Consider the following 21,594-nt stretch of genomic DNA (forward strand, 5'->3'; position numbering starts at 1 on the left):
AAAAAAGCAAAAAATAAGTTATGAAAATAAGTTTAATAAATTACTATATAGTGCCTTTGTGGCATGCATCATTTTCATTTTGTTTCCCAACTTTTTTAATTAAAAAATATATATATATTAATAATTTTTCACAATATTTGAAAATTTCTCTTTAAAAATGGAATAACGACGATTTTATAATTGTTATATGCTTGTAAAAATAATTAGAAAAGAAAAATGTGAAGGGATAATTTTTTTTTTGTTTTTTTGGGTTTTTATTTTTCCACCCTCACCATCTTCTAATAATACAATAACTATATAAGTATAATTGATGCTATTGTTATTTATGGCCTTTTTATTTATCCCATATTCTTTGTTTCATTTTCTTTTTCTCTCCTTTTTTTTTATTTCTCTTCTCATTTTTCAAACTTAAATAAGATGGTGAGAGAAGCCCACGAATTGCTTGATGGCAGCAGGCCAATACCTATAGACAAAATTACATACGAATTATCTCAAAATATAATATTAGCATTTGATAATAATGAACATATAAAAAGAAATAAAGATGTACAAATAGAAATCGAAGCCAGGATTGGATTAGTAATAGATAAGAATAAACACAGATTGAAATTGCCTATTTATACTGATGCAATTGTCGAAAATAATTTCTCGGATTTCCAATCTGGTGTTGATAAAGATTCTTTTCAGTATTTATTAAATTATTTACATAACATGACACGAAGAAATAATACACAGTCATGTACCACTAACAATAATAATACAAATTTAAACGATAACAACAAAGAAGGTAACATTCCTAATTTGAATAACCCAAACAAAAATGTAAACAGAAATGATACCTCGGCGATTGCCAATAGCACAAATAATGTAATAGACGAACATGAACAAAAAAAAAAAAATAATAATAATAATAATAGTGATAATAATAATAATAGCAATAGTAATAATAATGGTGATAATAATAATAATAGTAATAATTTTTTGAACGAAAAAGAAAATTCGATATACGAGTTTGTAGCTTTAAAATCATATAAAAGTGTAGATAAATATTATATACTAAAAAATGAGAACAATTCTCGAATTAGAGTTACAACTAATATGGATGAAAGCGAAAATGAAAAAAATCAAAGTATGATAAAATCTTTACATAAAGAAAATATAAACACATGGAATGTTTATCTCGGTAATAATAAGGATTATTTTGAAGATGATGATGAAGAAGAAGATAATGAGGATGATGAAACAACTAAAAATAAACATAACAAAAATATGAATAAGCAAAACAATAGTAAAAATAAAGATAATAATACAGATGATTGTTTAGATTATCGTATATCAATAAACTTAGAACATACAAAACCTATTAGTAAACTATTTTTATCAAAAATTACACCAGTTTATGAAAGATATAAAGAAAGAACAAGTTTTATAAATAAATATATGGGTATTCAATTCGATTTAACAAAAATAAAAACAAAAGATAATAATGAATTTTATGAAATCGAAATTGAAATTCCCACAAAAAGTATTTTCAAAGCTATGTCAAATTTAAGAAATAAAAATGATTCAAATTATTTGCATTTTATTTGTTCGAATTTAATAAATAATGCTAGAGGAATATGTAGCCAATTAAATTTATTTAAAAAAAATAACTTTATGAAAATCGGGCTAAATAATAATGATATATTGCCATCCATACCAGCTTCTCAAGTTAATTATTCTCATTCTCAAAATGAACAAAAGTTGTTTAAAAAATATATACATTCAGTATCGCCTATTATAGGAGATTATATGTTTAGGCTTGTTTCAAAAAATGAGAAAATTATTCAAAAAAAGATAAACGATAGCAATATATCGAACCACGACAAAATTAATATGTTTAAAAATATAATAGACATTAGAAGGCATAATAAAAAATGTACAAAATCAGTTACTCAAACATATGCAGAAAATAGATGGAAAGTTGTTAAAAATGAAAAAGCACAAAATGTTATCGTTTTGGTATCAGATAGTAGCGACCAAAGTGATGGAGAAGAACACCAAAATAGTCAATATGAAAACATAAAACAAAACAGAACAAGCGATCAAAATTCACCACATAACAATTCTAGTGATAATAATGCACATTTTAATGATCAACATAACGAAGACAATGATTACGAAAACAATAATTTACATTTTTATAATGATGAAAAAAATGATACTGAACCAATAAATAATAAAAAAAATAAAGATACCAGTTTTTATGATGATACATAACTATTCAAGAATACATTACACGTATTTAATAGCTAACATTATTTTTTTGTATATTTTAACATATATATGCAACATAGTATATATATATAGGTAGCATGTGTATTATATTTTTTCCCACTATGAGGGGTTCATATACATATGTCTATTCACACTATACACATGCATATATATACGCATGTGATAAGCATTCACTATTTGATTTTATATTTATTTTAAAACTACATTTGTTATGTATTGTGCATAATATCTTTTATTTTAATAATTTTTTTTTAAATATAGTATATATATTATAAAAATCCCAAAAAGCAAAGAAAAATAATAATAAAAGGAAAAATGCTGCAATTCATTACATAGATATAATAATATATATACCATAGCAAAGAATAATTTCGAACCTATTCGTACCTTTAAAAAAATCGAAATATATTTATAATGATGTTATAAAAGAGTTACCCTCATTTTAATTTTTATGCACACAATATTTTTTTTGAATTTCCATAACAAAAGGGTATATAATAATATATATGGGAGTAATTATTAAATACATACTTCCAACATTAATAATATATATATATATATATATATATTTGAATTGTGAGAATGTGATGTTAAATACAGTAAAGCGCATACCAATTTTAAATTATATATACACCCAATTGACCTACATATTTCTCTTCGATTAAATATGTATGATCATGTATATTTATGAAAAAAAAATGAGACTAAAAGTGGAGTATATACCCCATATATGTTTTCTCAATTTGTGTATAGCATGTAGAAAGGGTTTGGTATGCATACACATATTATTAATATAAATATATATTTATAAATATCTGAGGGAAATCACACTTTTATTCTATAAGTTTATAAAAATTATATTTTTATCGTCCCCTCTACCCCCTTATATGAATACAGGAAGTATACCATTCTACAAAAAATATTGAGCAAAAATATATATAGATTTTTTATTAAATTTGTTAGGAAAATATGTTATGCATGAAAAATATTTATATAAGCTTTAGAAAAAGGGAAATTATTTGGTATATATACAATACTACATAATAAAATTTTGTATATATCACAAAATATACACTTATATAATTCGCACAAATATGCTAGAAAAATAAAAATATTATAAATTTCTTGTAATATTTGCAAGCTGCAAATTTTATCGGATAAAAAAAAAAAAAAAACAATAATATTGCAATACATAGGAACAAAATACTGCACTATATATACTATATAGAAGAGTAAACTCCACAAATAAACGTAAAATAATGAAATTATAAATAAACGGCAAAACGATGAAAAAGAAGAGAATGCGTAGAAAAATATATATATGCACCAAATTATTTTATGTATAAAATCAATAAAAAAAGTATAATTAATTGAAATAATAGCTTTAATATTTGTATAAATTAAGTGTATATGTAATATATATAAATATCTTTGCATAAAAAAATAATTCATTCTACATATTTTTAAAGTACTTAAATTTTGCTTACAAAAAATATTATAATAAAATACAAATAAATTTTATATTATTTATAAATAAACATTAGTTTTAAATACAATTTTTATATATAATTATAAAATTCACACTTATCCAAAATGAGTAGAGCAAAAGTTTTTTTTGATATTTCTATTGATAACAAAAATGCTGGAAGAATAGTATTTGAACTATTTAATGATATCACTCCAAGAACATGTGAAAATTTTAAATCATTATGTGTAGGAGATAAAGTAGGTTCACGAGGAAAAAATTTACATTATAAAAACTCAATCTTCCACAGAATTATTCCACAATTTATGTGTCAAGGTGGTGACATAACAAATGGAAATGGCTCAGGAGGTGAATCAATATATGGAAGATCATTTACAGATGAAAATTTTAAAATGAAGCATGACACCCCAGGTTTATTATCTATGGCTAATGCTGGACCAAACACAAACTCTTCACAATTTTTTATTACATTAGTTCCATGCCCATGGTTAGATGGAAAACATGTTGTTTTTGGAAAAGTCATTGAAGGTATGAATGTTGTAAGGGATATGGAAAGAGAAGGATCTAACAGTGGATACGTCAAAAGGCCCGTTGTTATAACCAACTGTGGTGAATTATAAACAATAATTCACTAGTCCAATAATTAGCTAGCCAATAATTCACTAGTCCAATAATTAGCTAGTCCAATAATTAGCTAGTCCAATAATTCACTAGTACAACAATTAGCTAGTCCAATAATTAACTAGTCCAATAATTAACTAGTCCAATAATTAACTAGTCCAATAATTAACAAACCAAGTATTGTGTTTACAGTGAGCATTCCTACAGTCCAATGTTCGTAAGTATGCGACTATGTAAGCAAAGATGTGTTTATTATAAAACTAATTTAGTTTTAACTCATTTTTAATATTATAGAAATATATATATATATATATATATATATAATTTTTAATTAATATGTAAAATACTTATATAATATACATATATTATGTGTAGAAACTGCATTATTTTCACTGGTACATGAACACATGAAAAACACATTAACCTTAAATTTATTAATTTTTGCACACCCCAATTTAATATAACTAAAGTATAATACATTTTATGGAAAAAACCTGATATGCATACTAACCATTTTAATTTTAAGAATACTTGAGAAAACGATAAAATTTTAATAAATTAAGAATATATATTTCCAATTTTAATATAAAAAGGAAAATATATGCCATTATTATCGATTTTTCTAATATCAACAATTTTTATAAATATGCTAATAATAGTTTTAAAAATCAGATTAGCATAGAATAAAGTTTTACTTTAAAAACAATTACAAAAACATGTTTTTTAAAAATGTGAAAAAAATTAATTAATACATTAAATAAATATATTTGTGACATTATAGTCCTTTAAAATATTTAAAGGGTTTATAATGATAAATAATTGAATATTGTTTTATTCGATTCTCTTCATAAAGCGCTTATGTCATCATATGGTTTCTTCAAATTTTTGAGTTGATGTTTTTCAGATATTGTATAGGATACGATCATAATTGATAATATTATCTATGTAAGTAATCAAAATAAAAAATAAAAAACATTTTTAATGGGCGAATAAATATTTATATTCAAATGTTTTAATAATCATATAAGAAATGCCATATATTATCTATAACTTTTAAATCATATATCTGCATATATATTCTCATGATATATACGACATTGTATAGTTGTAATGACTATAGATATAAATATATTTTTTTGTGTTCATTTATTTTATTACCTTGAAAAGGAATAAACAAATCCATATAGACAAGGCGAATGATAACAGTGAAATGTTTGATAAATAATTTAGTCTGAAATTTAAAACAAAAGAAAATGCATATATCCATATGAAGATTACTTATCTGATTATGGGCATATGGAAACGAATGTATCTAATTTTATATAGTCAGAAAATTTTCTTATTTTCACATTTTGCACAAATTCTTACCTTGGAAGTGAACATACAATCAGGGTCACAACTGGCATTGACATATATCCAAGTCGTCTAAAAATTTAAAAGATTAAATATACATTGTATAAAATTCTGCAGTTGCAAAAATATATATGCAAAACAGGATCAATAAATAAAATGAAAATACATAATGATATCATAAAAATCTTACCTTGTTGGTATATGTGAAAATGAAAAAATATTTTTGCAAGGGACTTCAAATGATAGCGTGTTCATGTAATAAATGTTATTATTCGTTGTTCTAGAAATTAATACATCTGCTAACAAAGTCTAAAAAGGAAAAAAAAAGAAAAAAATAAGAAAAATAAGAAAAAATAAGAAAAATAAGAAAAAATAAGAAAAAATAAGAAAAAATAAGAAAAAATAAGAAAAAATAAGAAAAAATAAGAAAAAGTTATTTTTTGTGCATATTATATGTATGCAAACATCCAGGAAATATTTTGTTTTTTTATTAATCGCAAGGAATTATATAATACACATATGTACATAAATATATGCATATATTTATTCACTATATTTACTTGAAAATATCTGATTAAAGACTCGGATTTTAATTTGTTGTATTTCAAAAGGTATGAATGCTTGCACCAATCAACACCAACCTCAAGCAATAAAATAATTATCAACCAACTAGTAATACTAAGGAACGAATTTTGTGTTCTATAAGCTGTTGACATTTTTAATAAAACAAGAAAAGCATCTATAAATAAATAAAATCGTTCAACAGAATCTGAAGCTACAATTGTGAATAAGGATATCTTGGTAAATTTTTTAAAGACTGTTGATTTTATTTCTGTGAAATTGCTCATAACTAAAATAAGAAACATAGTAGACTGATAATAAAAAAAAAAAAAAATATAAATGTGTATAAGTATAAGAATGAAAAAATATATATGCACACTAATATTTCTTAATTGTACGAAAAAAATGAAACAACATTTCTTATTTGTATTATTATTGAGACATGGTTTCTTTTATTTTATCAAAATTTATCACAAAAAATACATATCTATAGAAAGAATGATGGAAAAAAATATAACTTACCTCTGAAGAATTAATTGCAATGTTGAGAGAAAGGAACCGAATGAGATGGGCAAAAGCGTGAGTCAAAATATAGATGAGAACACAAATATACTGCAAAATAAATTTGATTAATATACTTAAAAAAGGATAGAATATTGGTAATTTGAAATTTGCTGCCATTTCATTATTATTTTTTAAAAAAGAAAACATATTTTTTTCCTTATTGAAATAGGGATTTGTATTAACATTATTTTTATTATTTTTTTTTAAATTAATCCCTTTATAATTTATATATATATCCGAATTTTTTCGATATTCTTTAGTGAAAATTTCTGAGAATTTTATTTTTTCATTTTTCTTCTTTCCATTTCCCTCTTCGTGTAATATATTACTATTATTTATTATGTATGTTTTTTTTCGTCGCCCTTCTAAAGATTCATTGCTAAAATTTTCATCATCGTTTGTCATATTATTATAGTGGTTGCGAATTATATATATATATGATCGTAAGTTTATAATTCTTATAAATGTTCTAATCATATTATCAATTAAATCTTTGCCTAATGATCTCAATAATCTTTCTAAAATTTCAAGCATGTTTAAAACAACATATAGTTTCATAAATGGTTGTGCTCGAATATAATGATATATTCTCGATGTATCAAGAAATGAGAAAATATATATACAAATTAAAATTAATGATGCTCTTATTAATCCACTATATTCTGGGAAAGATAAATTTAAAAAATTTATATGATCCTTTAAAAGTTTCTTTTTCATATATTTCACATTTTTAACATTTTTTTTTTTTTTTTTTTCTGAATATTGCTCATTACATGTATAATAAAAATAGTTATTATCATTCTGTCCATTCATTGTAAAACCTTCATTTTTTGCTTCATTATTTATTTTTTTATTTTCTTGATTTTTTTCGTATATAATATTTTTATCCTTACAATTTACATCATTTTCTTCTTTTCTTTTTTTAAGATTATGTTTTTCATTCAATTTTTTATTACTTATATATTTATTAACTACATTCCTTATATCCGTAAAATTTACTGCCTTTCCACTTTCGTTTGTAGTATTCTCAGTCTCTATTTGTTGGTTCTTTTCTACGTTTGATTCATGTACTGTGTTCTCTGAATAGTTGATCTCTCCATTTTTTTCATTTCCTTTCTTTTCATCATTTTCATCCTTTTCATCATTTTCATCCTTTTCATCATTTTCATCATTTTCATCCTTTTCATCATTTTCATCATTTTCATCCTTTTCATCCTTTTCATCATTTTCATCATTTCCATCCTTTTCAAATTCCGACTGTTGAAGGTCTCTGTCGCATGCCTTTATTTGTGCTGACACATTATTCATTTCCTGAGCAGGGTTTAGATTTTCTTTATATACTTGGACACAATCATCATGGTCGTCGTTTTTTTCATTTTTGACGTTATCACCAGTTTGCTGTTTGCTAGACAAATATTTAATTTCAAGTGATCTGGTGATTATTTTTGTTTTATCCTCTTTCTTAACATCATTAAAGGTGTACAACTTTTTAATATGAAAAAAGTGTATTATATTCATATATATAATGAGAAAAAATGAATAAAAATATTTAACTATATATTTAAAAAAATTGAATAATTTTTTTGTTACAAAATTGAAAGGTTTAAATAGAAAATAAATAAGTATAAATATTCTATTTTTTTTAACATTTTTATCAAAAGAACTTATACGATATAATTTAAAATTTTCTTTTTTTTTCCTTTTCCTTCCAAAACCTTTTCTATTAATCTCAAAAGAGTTTCCATCCCCTATACTTCTACTATATGCATAATTAAAATTTACTAAGGATTTTTTTTTAACTAAAGCATCGCGAATACTTTTTTTATAATATATTTTTTCTGAATATTCACTATCAACGTAATATAGTTTTGGTGCATAAAAGCTGCTACTATAATTACTATGATATTCATCACTACTTCCAATATTTTTATTATCTAGAATATCTAAACTACTAGTGTTATTATTTTCGATATCACTATGAGAACAAGTAGTATTAAATTCATCACCACCAGTTTTGGCTTCTTTTATTTTCATTAATACTAAATTATTTTCCATAGAATTATTAATAGAATCGTTTTCTCCAGAAACTATCACATCTTCTGAATTTGACACATTTTGATTATATGTAAAACCATCTATATCATGATGACCATAAAACTTATCAAATGTATAATTTTTAAAATTGTAAGAATAATCATAAATTGAATTTTTATTATCTAGATCATTGGTGTCATTGGTTTTTATTTTTTTACCCGTTCTTATCATTTCAGTATTTATAAATTTATTTGAATTTTTGATTACTCGAGCTTTGTATCTTTTTAAATATTTAAAATTACAAGTGGTTGCATATTTATAAAATTTGAAATTTTTGATATCAATGAAGCGATTTAAAAAATTGTTACTAATATTTTTTAATAAAATGTATAATAAAATACAAATTGATCGAATTACTTGTATAGGCATAAATGTTATGTCATAAAGAATATTATCTAAACATAACAAAAATGATAAACTCATAATTTTTTCAAAAAAAATTGGAACATATATCATATGCTCTAAAGCGTTATCTGGTATTGTATGTGTTTTAAAAAGGTCATCCAAAAATTTGTAAAAATCATGTTTATTTTCTTCCGTATTTTGATTAATGTTACTATAGCTCATATGTTTTAAATTATTTCCCATACCTTCTTTTTCACCATTACCATTTTGTTCAGAATTTTCATTATCACTCTGGTATGGCTCATAATACCTTCCTCCTTTTATTTCGTCCAACACAAAATCATATAACGATATTCTATTCATATCTTTATCATTTTATTTAAAAATCATATATAAGGGGGGGGATGATAACGACCAATGTTATAGAAAAATTCCAAAAAATAAATGAAATAAATATGAAAAAGTGAAAAAGAGTATAAAAATATATATATAGACATACAAAATGAAACACCCCAATATGTCTTTACACGCGTGTATTATTAATATTATATTTTTATACACATTTATATCTGCAATCACAACTAGGAGCAAAATGAGTTGCACTATGTTCATATATATATTTTCACTTTCAGAATCTTATCACTATATATAATCTTAAATTTTACAATATTTTAAATATTAATAGAGGACAAAAAATTTGAATCATGATTATTTGAATTATTTTCTTGTAAAAATTAATCTATACTTCATGTGATTGTAAATATCTATGGATAATTAAGTTGTGTTACGATCGGAATATATCTCAACGTATTTAAGAATATATGTATTCGTATGCATCGTAAGACTACAAAATACTTATTTCTTCGCGATTTATAACGAATTATACGTAAAAATCGGCAAAACAAATATTGTAATCCCTCTTCTTATTCAATAAATTTACTTTAATGATTTGCTATTTTTTTTTAGATATGTATAAGCAAATAAAAAAATAAATATAAAAAAAAAACAAATTTTGCTTGCTGTAAATTGATCAATCAATTATATAATAATATGTATATATTTTTTATTATTATGAAAATATACATATCTTAATAATTTCTTATACCAATACAAACAAAATCGAATTATTAAAAATTGTATAGTGTATAATAAAAAAAACAGAAAATATTATATATCATTTCGTATGTAAACAAATAATTAAATATACATATGTTTTCCAAATTTATTCTTTAAATCTTATCAATTGAATTTATACATAAAAAAAATGCATACGCCCATATTTAGGCACTTAAATATTCTTACGCTATAATGCAAATGTATGCATATTTCATTAAAACCTATTTATATACAACATAATATTATCTTTTTTTATTTTATTTTTTATATCTTTTTATGAATTTTTTTTAAAAACGCTAACTCGTCAAAAGGTATTTTCACAATAGATAACAAAGCATTTCTCCATACTCTGTTTATAAAATTAAGTGTCATTAATAATGTTTAAATTAAAGCTTGTTCATTTTTAAAATTACAATATATATATAACCATGTAAGTATGTAATTATCCAGTAATCGTTACATCAGTATGATTGATTTATGTACTATTGATCAATACGATAAAGGTTATTGTAAAGCATGACTAAATGGCCCATGTAATGAAAACACATTTAAACCAACTAAAAAAAGTACGATATAAACTTTATGGAAAATATACTTATAAGAAACACATTACCTAGTATAAAAAAGTAAAAAACATAATGAAAAAGAAACTCAAAATAGTTGTGTATTGTTGTCATCATATAATCGTTGTAACCATGAGCTTCCATTTTTTTCGTTTTTTGAAGGGTTTAATCATTGTATGGTATTTTATTTATACTTATTTAAAGCGGTAAAAAGAGTTTACTAATTTTGAGATAACAAAAAAAAATAAAATAAAGCCACCTTAAAAAATTAAGGTCTAATGAAAAATTAGCATATATATATACGCAGGTATACGTGTGCAAATATAGATAAGAATAAATAAAAAAAGAAATGGAAAGAAAATATGCACATATAATCTTATGTGTGTATCTGTTGTAAAGTGCCTGAAAAACAGCTATTTTTAAAAATTGTTAAAAAAAAAAATTCATAAACGCAGATTTAATATGCATGTTTACATACTCAGCATCATGCTTATTTTTTAAATGCGTAAAATGAAAGGAAATTTTTGACAATCTTGCAAAATAAATAATCATATAAAAAAATTAATGCATATATTTTCATGTTTAACTTGAATTAATTTCATAATAATATTTAAAGGCGTTTGTAGATGGGCATCAAATGTATTAGGTATTTCTTTCGCTTTCAAATTGTTCTATTAATTTTTTTAAAATAAATAGCCATGCGAATGAGTGAATATATATTCTAGTATATACGCATATATGCCATAATTACGATGTGCTACAAAAAAAAATTTTAATTATATTTTTACAAAATTAGGCATAGTCACATATAATTAAATACCCCTTTTTTACAACAAAATCATCGTCATATCTTCTCTGAAATATAGACTATTTTATAAATATCACAAAAAAATGAAAAACTGCACAAAACTGCTGGATTCATACTCTAATAATTGAGGTGGGAATTCATATGTATATATTCATTTTCTTATGTATAGAGATATCCACATATTCCCCCTTTTAATATATGCTATCAAAATCAGATATAAAACTTCCTGCAGAAATATTATTAACAAAATAGTAATTCATACTCAAAAAACCCACACATACAATAATGCTCAAATCAAAAATTATAATATTGTTATTTTATTTCTTTTCTTCTACATTACTCTTCCCATTTTTTGAATATAAAAACCGAGTATATACAGATTACTGTTTTTATTTTATATCTCCATCACATTAAAAATTATACAAAAATTAAGTTTAAAAATTATAATAATAATTGTAATGGTTTTTAGAAAATTCAGGGTTGTATTATTAAACAAATATATATCGTTAATTTTGTAGAAGTTCGAAAATCAATGAGAGCTCTGTTTTCAGTTCTTCTTCCTGTACCTCCTATTTGAAAAAATAATAGTAAATGGAATGGCTTGAGTATATATAATTAATTTCCAATCGTTTGCATATCATCAAATTATATAAATTATATCTCTAGAAATATTATACTTTCGAAAAATTTTATATAATAAAACTTCTGCTCCCGCTGTTATTCGAGGTGTTGTTATTATTATTCGATGATCGGGTATTGTATCTATTTCTTGAGTTGTTAGAAGAATTTCTAAAATGGCGACTATTGGTATTTCCGCTATTTGCGCTAGTGTTTTGTTCTTCCTTTTTCTTTAATCTGTCACTTTTTCTGACATTCAAATTTCTAGAAGAGGTAGCATTAGTACTATTTTCTGTTGTACGACTATTTTTTTTTCTCCTGGAAGTTTTCTTTTTATTTCTTGTTGTATTTCTTCGTGATCTATTATTTCTAGTACTAGATCTAACAGTTCTATGTGTGCGTCGTCTTTTTCTAGAAGTATTTCTTCTACTTCTTCTTCCATAATAATTCGAATCATTACTATAATCATCATCATATTCATCTTCATATTCATCTTCATATTCATCTTCATACTCATCTTCATAATCATCATCATAATCGTCATCATAATCATCTTCTATGAAATAATTAGCAGATTGATCACTAGTAAAAGCAGATGAACCTTCACTTATGACTGCTATTTCTGTATTGGGGTTTGGATGTGCTAAATTTTCATAATTAAATAAATGGCTTGTTACTCTATTAGTGTTGTTTCGACGATTGTTTGTTCTAACTGTATTAGTATATGGCGCGGTTCGATTAGTAGGATTTCCTATATTTTCAAAATTAGCATCATATATATTATTTCTGAGCACATTAAATAAATCATTATATCCTGAATAATTTTGGAAAAATGAATTATTATAATTTCTCGAATTACCTAAATCATAGTTATCTATAGGTGATCTTACATAAACAGAATATGGATTAAAATATTCGCAAGTAAAAAGATTATTAATATTTTTAATTATGCAATTTCTGCCTTTCAATGATAAATTATTTAATATATTATAATTTTCTCTCACTAATGTTTTCTTATGTTTTTCATCCAAAACATGTAATAAGTTTTTAACAGTATCATTCATATATATAATAGTATTATTATTTGAATAAATAAATAATTTATAATCATATTCCTTTTTGTTTTTATCTACTAATTCATAATGCGATAAATATTTTTTAAATAATATTTTAATATTCTTGTTCCAATCATTTTTTTTATTATAATAAATAAATGAGTCTACATCTTCTTCATCTTTACATGGTAGTCTTTTTAAAAACTGATAAAAAATTGACATATTAATTCCATTTTTATGTTTTATGTAATCATCGTTATAAAAGTCATAAAACACATTTTTTTCATTTTTTATATTTTTATATATTTTACTCATTTTAATTACATTCATAAATATCTTTTTATCTTTTTCACGATTTGAATATTTATTGTTTTTTTTTAAATATGTTTCTATGTAATTATTCAATTTTTTAATAAAATCCTTTTCCTTTTTATTTTGTTTATTACAAATATCTTCATTTATAAATAGGGAGCTCATTTTTCTCTTACTATTGTTAAATGACTCACTAAACAATTCGCTTCCTATTGTGCGAGGTAATGTGTTCATATTTTTTCCTTCTATTTTATTACACACAACAGTTGTTGAATTGTTTGAGCATGTTTTATCATATTCTTTAGGTTTTGTTTTATAACTTCCAGTTTCTGTTTCATCTTTTTGCAAGGATGAACTTTCACAAGATTTGTTAAAATTTGTATTTTTTTCTTGGTATGCTTTCAAACAAAACATATTTAATAACCTTTTATCAAAATTAGGTAAATAATTTCCATACATTAACAAAAGATCATACACTATTCCATATAGAAGAAGGAATTTATAGTTAAAATCATTATTATTTTTTAATTTTTTTCTTAAAAAATTAAAATAATTTAAATGTACATAAATAGAATCAAAGTTATTTGTTTTTAAATATTCAAAATAATCATTCTTACAATTGAAACTAGTGAATTGTGGAAGTAAAGGTTGCAATTCATGATCATATATTTTGAACTTTTTATCAACCAATACATTAGGATTGTTAAAATTGTTTAAAATCACTCTATTTTCTTCATTTTCATCACTTATGTCTACTCTTTCATTATATTTAGTTTTCCTCTTTTTTTCGTTCCTCGTTTTATCTTTTGTATTTCCTTTTTTATAATTATGCACATCATATTGTATTTTATAAGTTTTTCCTTTTTTCTTAAACCGATTCATAATATTTTCGCTATCCCATTGTGTATCTCTAAATGTATTTTCTTCAAAGCTCCTTTCTATGTATTGCTCAGATGAATCTGTTTCATAACCCTCAATACTACTATTGCTATCATAACTATTACTGCTGCTATTTTCATTACTACTACTATTTGTTTTGAGATTATCCAAATAATTTGAATAATTATAATAATCTGATTCATCACTTAAAAAGGTAATAGAACTATATTGATCAAAATACGAATCACAATCAGAAAATGAATGATCATCTTCCTTTTTGTGTCTTGAAGTTTTGATATCATCACTTTTTAATATAAAAAACGTGTTTAATTTTTTAATTTTTTCATTATTTTCAAATTGTTTACTATCATCTAATACTGACTCATATGAATTATTAACATATACAACATTATTATCATTAATTTGTATACATTCATTATCTTCGATTAAGAATGCATCATCGTCATTTGAATTTGATATTTTTTTATTATGTTTTAATAAATATTTACCTTTTTTCTTTTTATTATCAAAAGATGGCATATGATTGTTGTTATCCATTTCATTGTCAATATTTATTATCTCATTTTTCTTCACTTTTTTTCCATTTTCTTTATAATTTTCCTCTGCATATTCGCTGTATACATCTTCTACAGTAATAACTTCATCTTTCCCAACTGACATATTTTCTAAGTTTATTATATGAGATTTATTTGGCTGTGATTCTTTTTTATCTATTATTTTTATATCATCATTGCTATTGCTAGAAGTTTTTTTTTTTTTTTTACTTTTTTTATCTAAAAAAACGGAATTATTACTATTTCTTCTAGAACACCGCGAATTACTATCACTATATAATGTATATATTGTGTTTTTTGATTTTTTTGACGAATCAGAACTATCTTCTATGATCCTTCGATTTTTTCTTCGGTGTTTACTTCGGTTTCGTAATAGCTCTGAAGTGCTATTATCATTTACAAGACCATAATTATTTTCCTCATTATTATCATGTCTATGTCTATTATTAGAAGTATCGCATCGTCCTGAACGACTATTACGGTTTTGGCTATTTTGGATAGCAGGTGACACATTGTTTGTGTTTGTACCCACAATACTTCCAATATTAAATGCGCTATCTAAATTGTTAGTTATATCAATAAAGTTACCATAATCCCTTAACTCGTAACGATTTGAATTACCATTTATTCCATATTCATTATTTGGATAATATGAATCAAATAAAAAAAATTCAGGTAATAAATTTAAGTTATCAAAATCATCAACTCTTTCAGTATTATTATTATTATTATTTTCATTAAGGTAACAAATTTGTGAAGATGTTATTTGTTCTGTTAATGTTAATTTATAGGAATAATTTTTATTTAATGTAAAAATAGAAAAGTAGCCATAATTATGTGAAACAATAAATGTATAACCATTTTTATTCCATTGTGCTTTTAAATTTTTTAATTCACTATCATATGAATATTTTTTTATAATTTTTTTTTTCTCTAAATTTAATAAATAAATATATTTACGAAAACAACCAAATAAAACAATATCTTTATAATTCGGATTAGGTTCTATAAAGCTAATATAACTGTCACATTTTTTTAAATCGAAATATTTTATTTCTTCAAAATTTAATAAGCTAAATATAGAAATATTTGTTTTCATCGTAACAGCATTTATCATTTCTTTTGTTGAATTCGATTTATTTGTAATTCCATCGGCAACGATAATATATTCGTCTGATGCATTAAAATTTATGTTACTTATTTTATAATGCAATTTTTTTGCTCTCAATTTTGGTTTAGTATTCAATTTTTCATTCCCAACCGGATTTACTGCGTCGTCTTTAGTTGTATTTTTGGTTTTTTTATTATTATTTGATTGGTTTAAAAAGGTATTAGAAAAATTATTATTGTTTTCGGTTCTAATATTGGTGCTACCTATCATTATAGTGCTACTGTCACCTAAATTTGGGGCATTATTATTTTCACTAATATATATGCTATTTAAAGATTCTCCCTTGGTTGTATTCGGATTATTTGATGTGTTTGTCTTATTTTTTTTTTTTTTCATTTTACTATTTTTTGAATCAATTTTTGAAGTATTGTCCATATCACTTGATGAGTAACAATAAGAAGAACATGATGTAGACGATATAACAAATAAATTATTATTTTCAGTTTCTTTATTTTTATTTGGGGTTCCATTATTATTATTATTATTTTTGTTATTGTTATTGTTGGTATTTTCATTCTTATTATTCTTGGCTTTATTTGTTTCGTTAATAGCGGACGATTCCAAGACAAATTCAACATAAAGAGATGTGTAAAAGCAGCAAATAGGAATTTTGTTTTTTCCCCTAATCTCTTTTTTTGTAATATTGGTAAGATACTCTCGAAGATTCCAGAAATATATTGCACCATTTATGTGAGTTGTAACAAAATTCGAACATGTATTTGAAAAAGCAAACATAATTATTTCGTCATTAAAATCTTCAAATTTTTTAAACAAAACAGATCCTACATTATTTTTGACATTTTGTAAAATATTAATTTCAAAATTTTGATGTATTTTTTTATACTCTATATCTTCAACATTATTATTTTTTTTTTTCTCTCCTTTATAAGAAACTTCAATAACATCATCACCATTTCCATTATTATTTAAATTATTATCAATCTTGTTGACATATTTTGTTATAACAATATTATCCGGGGTAATACTAAGCGTTTTATCATTTTCTTCATTATTATCATATATTACCTTTGTAGTTAAAAGGATGAATGTAAGTTTTTTTTTTCTTTTCATACTATTCATAGAAAAATTTGTCATTCTTGCCATTGTATTAGTTGCAGATAAATGAAATTTGCCAACTTTATTATATGAAGATGGTCCAAAATCTGTATCTTTAAAATCGTCTAAGCAATTATTTTTCGTATTTATAAAAATTAAATAACTATTTTTTAACTCTTTTATTGGATTTTTCGAAATAATTAAATTTTCGTAAACATACGGCGCTATGTTATAATTTAAAGAATATGAAAAATGCAAATGGGAAGAAAATTTATAATTTTTTAATGGCATAACATTTAGCCATTTTATTATTTGCATATCATTATTTAAATCGTCAAAATGTATAATGAAAAAATACGAGTTGGTGGAACATAATGCATATGTCTTATATTTATAGCCCGTACTTCTACTAATATTATTATCAATATCATTGTAAAAGAAAAAAACATTCTTCATAGAAAGTGTCCTTCGGTATGTTAATAAGTTTTTACTTTTATATTTATCTACACTTGTAAACTTTACTATCCCTTTTTCATCACATGAAATTATATATTTGTTTGATCGATGGATGTCAAAATCAGTGATTGCATAATTATGAGCCCGAATACAAGATATCAAATTACCTGTATTTAAATGATATATTTTTATAAACCCATCTATTCCTGATGTTAAAATATTTTCAGAATATTGATCAAATTTTATTTTTGTTATAAAATTCCTATTTTTTGTATGCGGTAAAAAATGTGATAAAATAGTCACATTTCTTTGTATATTTTTAACACAATGGTTATTATATATGTCATATTTATATTGACAACTTAATATGTCATTTCTATTTTTTATATCATTTTTTGTATAATATAATCTCTGTTTCACTAAACTATATATATTATTATATTTATTACATTCATAACTTGTTAATTTTATTGACACGTTTTTATTATTTTCATATTCATTTTTTAATCGATTTTGGCTATTAAAAAAAAATTTTTTTATATCATGCTCTGGATATTTATAAGTTAACATATTTATAACATTTTTAAAAATATTGAACATATCATTTTCTATATCATTTCTTGGAGAACTATCAACCATATTTCTCTGATTATAACCCTTGTATATTTTATTTGTCGTTGTTTTATCATAATTTTCTACATCTTCAATTTCATCTATAAGAGATCCTACACTTATAATGCTTGTCTCTCTGTTCAAATCACCTAAGATTTTATTACCATTTCGGATTTCTAAATTGTAATTATCCTGATTATATATATCATTATTTCCACAAAATTTATCAAAACCATGATTGCTTGTACTATAATTGGTTTTCTTATCAATAACCCCTTTATTATGATTCGCTCTTTGTGCATTAAGACCGAGATCATTTTTGTGGTAGACCAAATTAGGGTCGACTTTAGTCGGGGAACTCATATATGCTCCACTACGTGAGGAACTAAACACGTTTTCTTTGTTTCTTTCATAATTTTCAAAAACAAAATTATCAACTTGTTTATCTATTTTATTATTTATACTCAAATCGGGAGATTCACTTCGTATTTTTTTAAACCGTCCAGAATTATTAAAAAGATAATCATTATTTAATGGATGTTTTTTGTTTATAGATATATGATTTTCTTTATGGGATGAGTTTTTAAAATTTTCAAAGTTTAAAGAAAACTCATTTTCCATATCATTACCATTTGCATGAGCAGTGTAACTGTTCTTTTTATAGTGATCACTATTTTTTATCATTCCACTACGATTCGTGCTTTCCTCATATAAATTATTGTTTTTTTTTTTACGAATTTCATTTAAACATATATCTATTAATACTTTATATGTGTCACTTACATTATCAGAAATTTGATTGGTGATGTAACTTAGATCTTTATGATGGATGTTTTTTTTGTTTTTCATTTTGCTCCTATTATGGTCATAAACCTTTTTATCACATGTATCAAATATATTTCCTTTGACCAATTCATCTGTTGGATTTTCATCACTACTTGAATTGTCTTTATTTGTTTTACCATTTTTATTTATAATTCCATTTTCTATATGGCTATTAATTTTATTATTATTATATTTTATTTGTCTATCTTCTGAATTATTCCATTTTTGTTTTTTATAATAATTTAAATTATTGTCACTTTCCTTATTATTATTTTCTTTCTTTACATCCATTATTTTCCTTTAGTTAAACAAAAATATTGTACATGTTCTTAGTAAAATACATACAATTGGCATGTGTATACTCATATATTCATGTATATATACAAATTAGCATGCGCGTTGTATGTGCAGTTTATTCTTCTTTGTGTGTCTGCTTCCTCTTTTTTTTTTTATTATATGTCTCTTTCTGTTATTATAATTTTTATGTTATTATGTTATACATTATTGCGTTTTTTTGATTCAATACACATATATATTAATATTTTCACCATCAAATAATTGTCTCAAGTTAATACAAATAAAATATCATCTATATTATCCTTTGGATTTAAGTCAATTTATTTTTTTCATAATAATAATTTTTATTTGTGTATACTGGCATAATATACTACATATCATATATAATATATGTTATATCCGCATATGTAAGTATATATACATATATAAATGAATAAATATATATAATATCAACATGCGTATATACTATATATATTATTATACTTTATTTGTAGTCATTGTATATATAGTATATATCCCACGCATTTACCACAGTCCAACTATACATAGCATTAAAAAAAAACACAAAAAAATAAATAATAAATTTTCATATAAAAATCAAATATTTTAACTTTCTTTTATAAATAAAAATTGTGGTAAATACTTGACTACTTTAAAATTTTATTCAAACATATCTTTTTATCAGTAATACGTAACAAAAAAAATAAAATTTATTTTAAATTTACTCAATTATATAATTTTTTTTGGGGATTTTAAATGTGGGAATGACTTTTTGTATTTTTATGTTGGAAAATTGATTATTATTATTATTATTATTATTATTATTATTTCTTTTTTTCTTTTCTTCGTATTTGTTTATTTCTTTTATTTTAATTTTTTTTGTAATGATTAAAATTTCCCTTAAATTGCATTTTACCTATTTTGGGGGAAATAAATTCTTTCTACATACATAATAGCGTGGTATAAATTATAATTTCTTATATAGTTTTAGTATAACAAATAAATAACTCTTTTGAAATCCTTTTTAAATACTTTTTCTCTCTATAAGATATTTCTTATATATATTTTTTTACTCTTAAAAAATTATTTCCCCCCACATGCATCACTATGATATGCACGTTATAGCTTTGATCATTCATATAACTTTTATGGGGACCATAATGTGTATTGGATTACTATATTAAAAATTAGAACGTCTTTTATACTTTTTAATTATTAAACATATTAATCGTTTAACAATATTTTTATAATTGAAAATCAGTTTATGTTTTTTTAAGGCGAAGAGAAATAAGTCTATAGTATACATACAGTTACACTTATTTACATCAGTTAAATGTCCATTCTCAGATATTGCATATACATGCATGATATTAAAAAAATATATATTCACATATTATATGTTATAGTATTTTTTAGCTATATTATATTTTCCTTAAATCTGCGTAATTGCTAAATACTCAAAAAAAACAGATTAAAGCAAAGAAAATTAAAAAATATACACACTGTCAAACGAATTTGTAAAATTGGGAAAAAATTGTTTTATTTAATCTCAAATAAAATAAATAAATAAATAAATAAATGTAAATGAAATAAAAATAATTGAAACTCTAGACGTAATTTGTTTATTATTTTGTGAAGTATGCAATACCATTTTATTTCGAGAGCAATATATATGTAAGTTAATTCGGATATATATTCGAATTCTTATATAACTTTCTTTTTAAGGGATAAAAATCGAAACGTCTCACCAAAGTATTATGTGAAATATATTTCAAAATTTATATAAATGATCATTAAAACACTTATGAATATGTTTATTATTTTTTGAAAATTGTGATTTTTCATTTTTTTTTAATCTTCTAACAATTATGTTTCGTTGTCTTTAGCTTATGATATTAATCAGTATTAATAAACTAAAAGACATGCATTTTTTATATGACTAATTGAAAA

The 21,594-nt window shown here is 23.0% G+C and overlaps 4 protein-coding genes across 4 annotated transcripts; 2 read left to right on the top strand and 2 right to left on the bottom strand.

Annotated features, from left to right (window-relative positions):
- Nucleotides 1-417: 417 nt before the first annotated feature.
- PY17X_1219600 (mRNA capping enzyme subunit beta) lies at nt 418-2,259 on the top strand (the record flags this gene model as incomplete). Its single annotated transcript, XM_718763.1, has 1 exon — nt 418-2,259. The coding sequence occupies one exon, from the start codon at nt 418-420 to the stop codon at nt 2,257-2,259; it is 1,842 nt and encodes a 613-aa protein (XP_723856.1).
- Nucleotides 2,260-3,870: 1,611 nt separating this feature from the next.
- Nucleotides 3,871-4,383, top strand: PY17X_1219700 (peptidyl-prolyl cis-trans isomerase, putative; the record flags this gene model as incomplete). Its single annotated transcript, XM_718762.1, has 1 exon — nt 3,871-4,383. One exon carries the CDS (start codon nt 3,871-3,873, stop codon nt 4,381-4,383), a length of 513 nt encoding a protein of 170 aa, XP_723855.1.
- An 846-nt stretch (nt 4,384-5,229) lies between these two features.
- On the bottom strand, nt 5,230-9,664 carry PY17X_1219800 (cyclic amine resistance locus protein, putative; the record flags this gene model as incomplete). The annotated part of the gene is made up of 6 exons (XM_718761.1): nt 5,230-5,325; nt 5,543-5,615; nt 5,753-5,809; nt 5,928-6,046; nt 6,298-6,609; nt 6,821-9,664. 6 exons carry the CDS (start codon nt 9,662-9,664, stop codon nt 5,230-5,232), a joined length of 3,501 nt encoding a protein of 1,166 aa, XP_723854.1.
- Nucleotides 9,665-12,477: 2,813 nt separating this feature from the next.
- Nucleotides 12,478-19,638, bottom strand: PY17X_1219900 (WD repeat-containing protein, putative; the record flags this gene model as incomplete). The annotated part of the gene is made up of 1 exon (XM_022956770.1): nt 12,478-19,638. The coding sequence occupies one exon, from the start codon at nt 19,636-19,638 to the stop codon at nt 12,478-12,480; it is 7,161 nt and encodes a 2,386-aa protein (XP_022812621.1).
- Nucleotides 19,639-21,594: the final 1,956 nt, after the last annotated feature.

The sequence above is a fragment of the Plasmodium yoelii genome (genome assembly GCF_900002385.2).
Source record: "Plasmodium yoelii strain 17X genome assembly, chromosome: 12".
Classification (NCBI taxonomy): Eukaryota; Apicomplexa; class Aconoidasida; order Haemosporida; family Plasmodiidae; genus Plasmodium; species Plasmodium yoelii.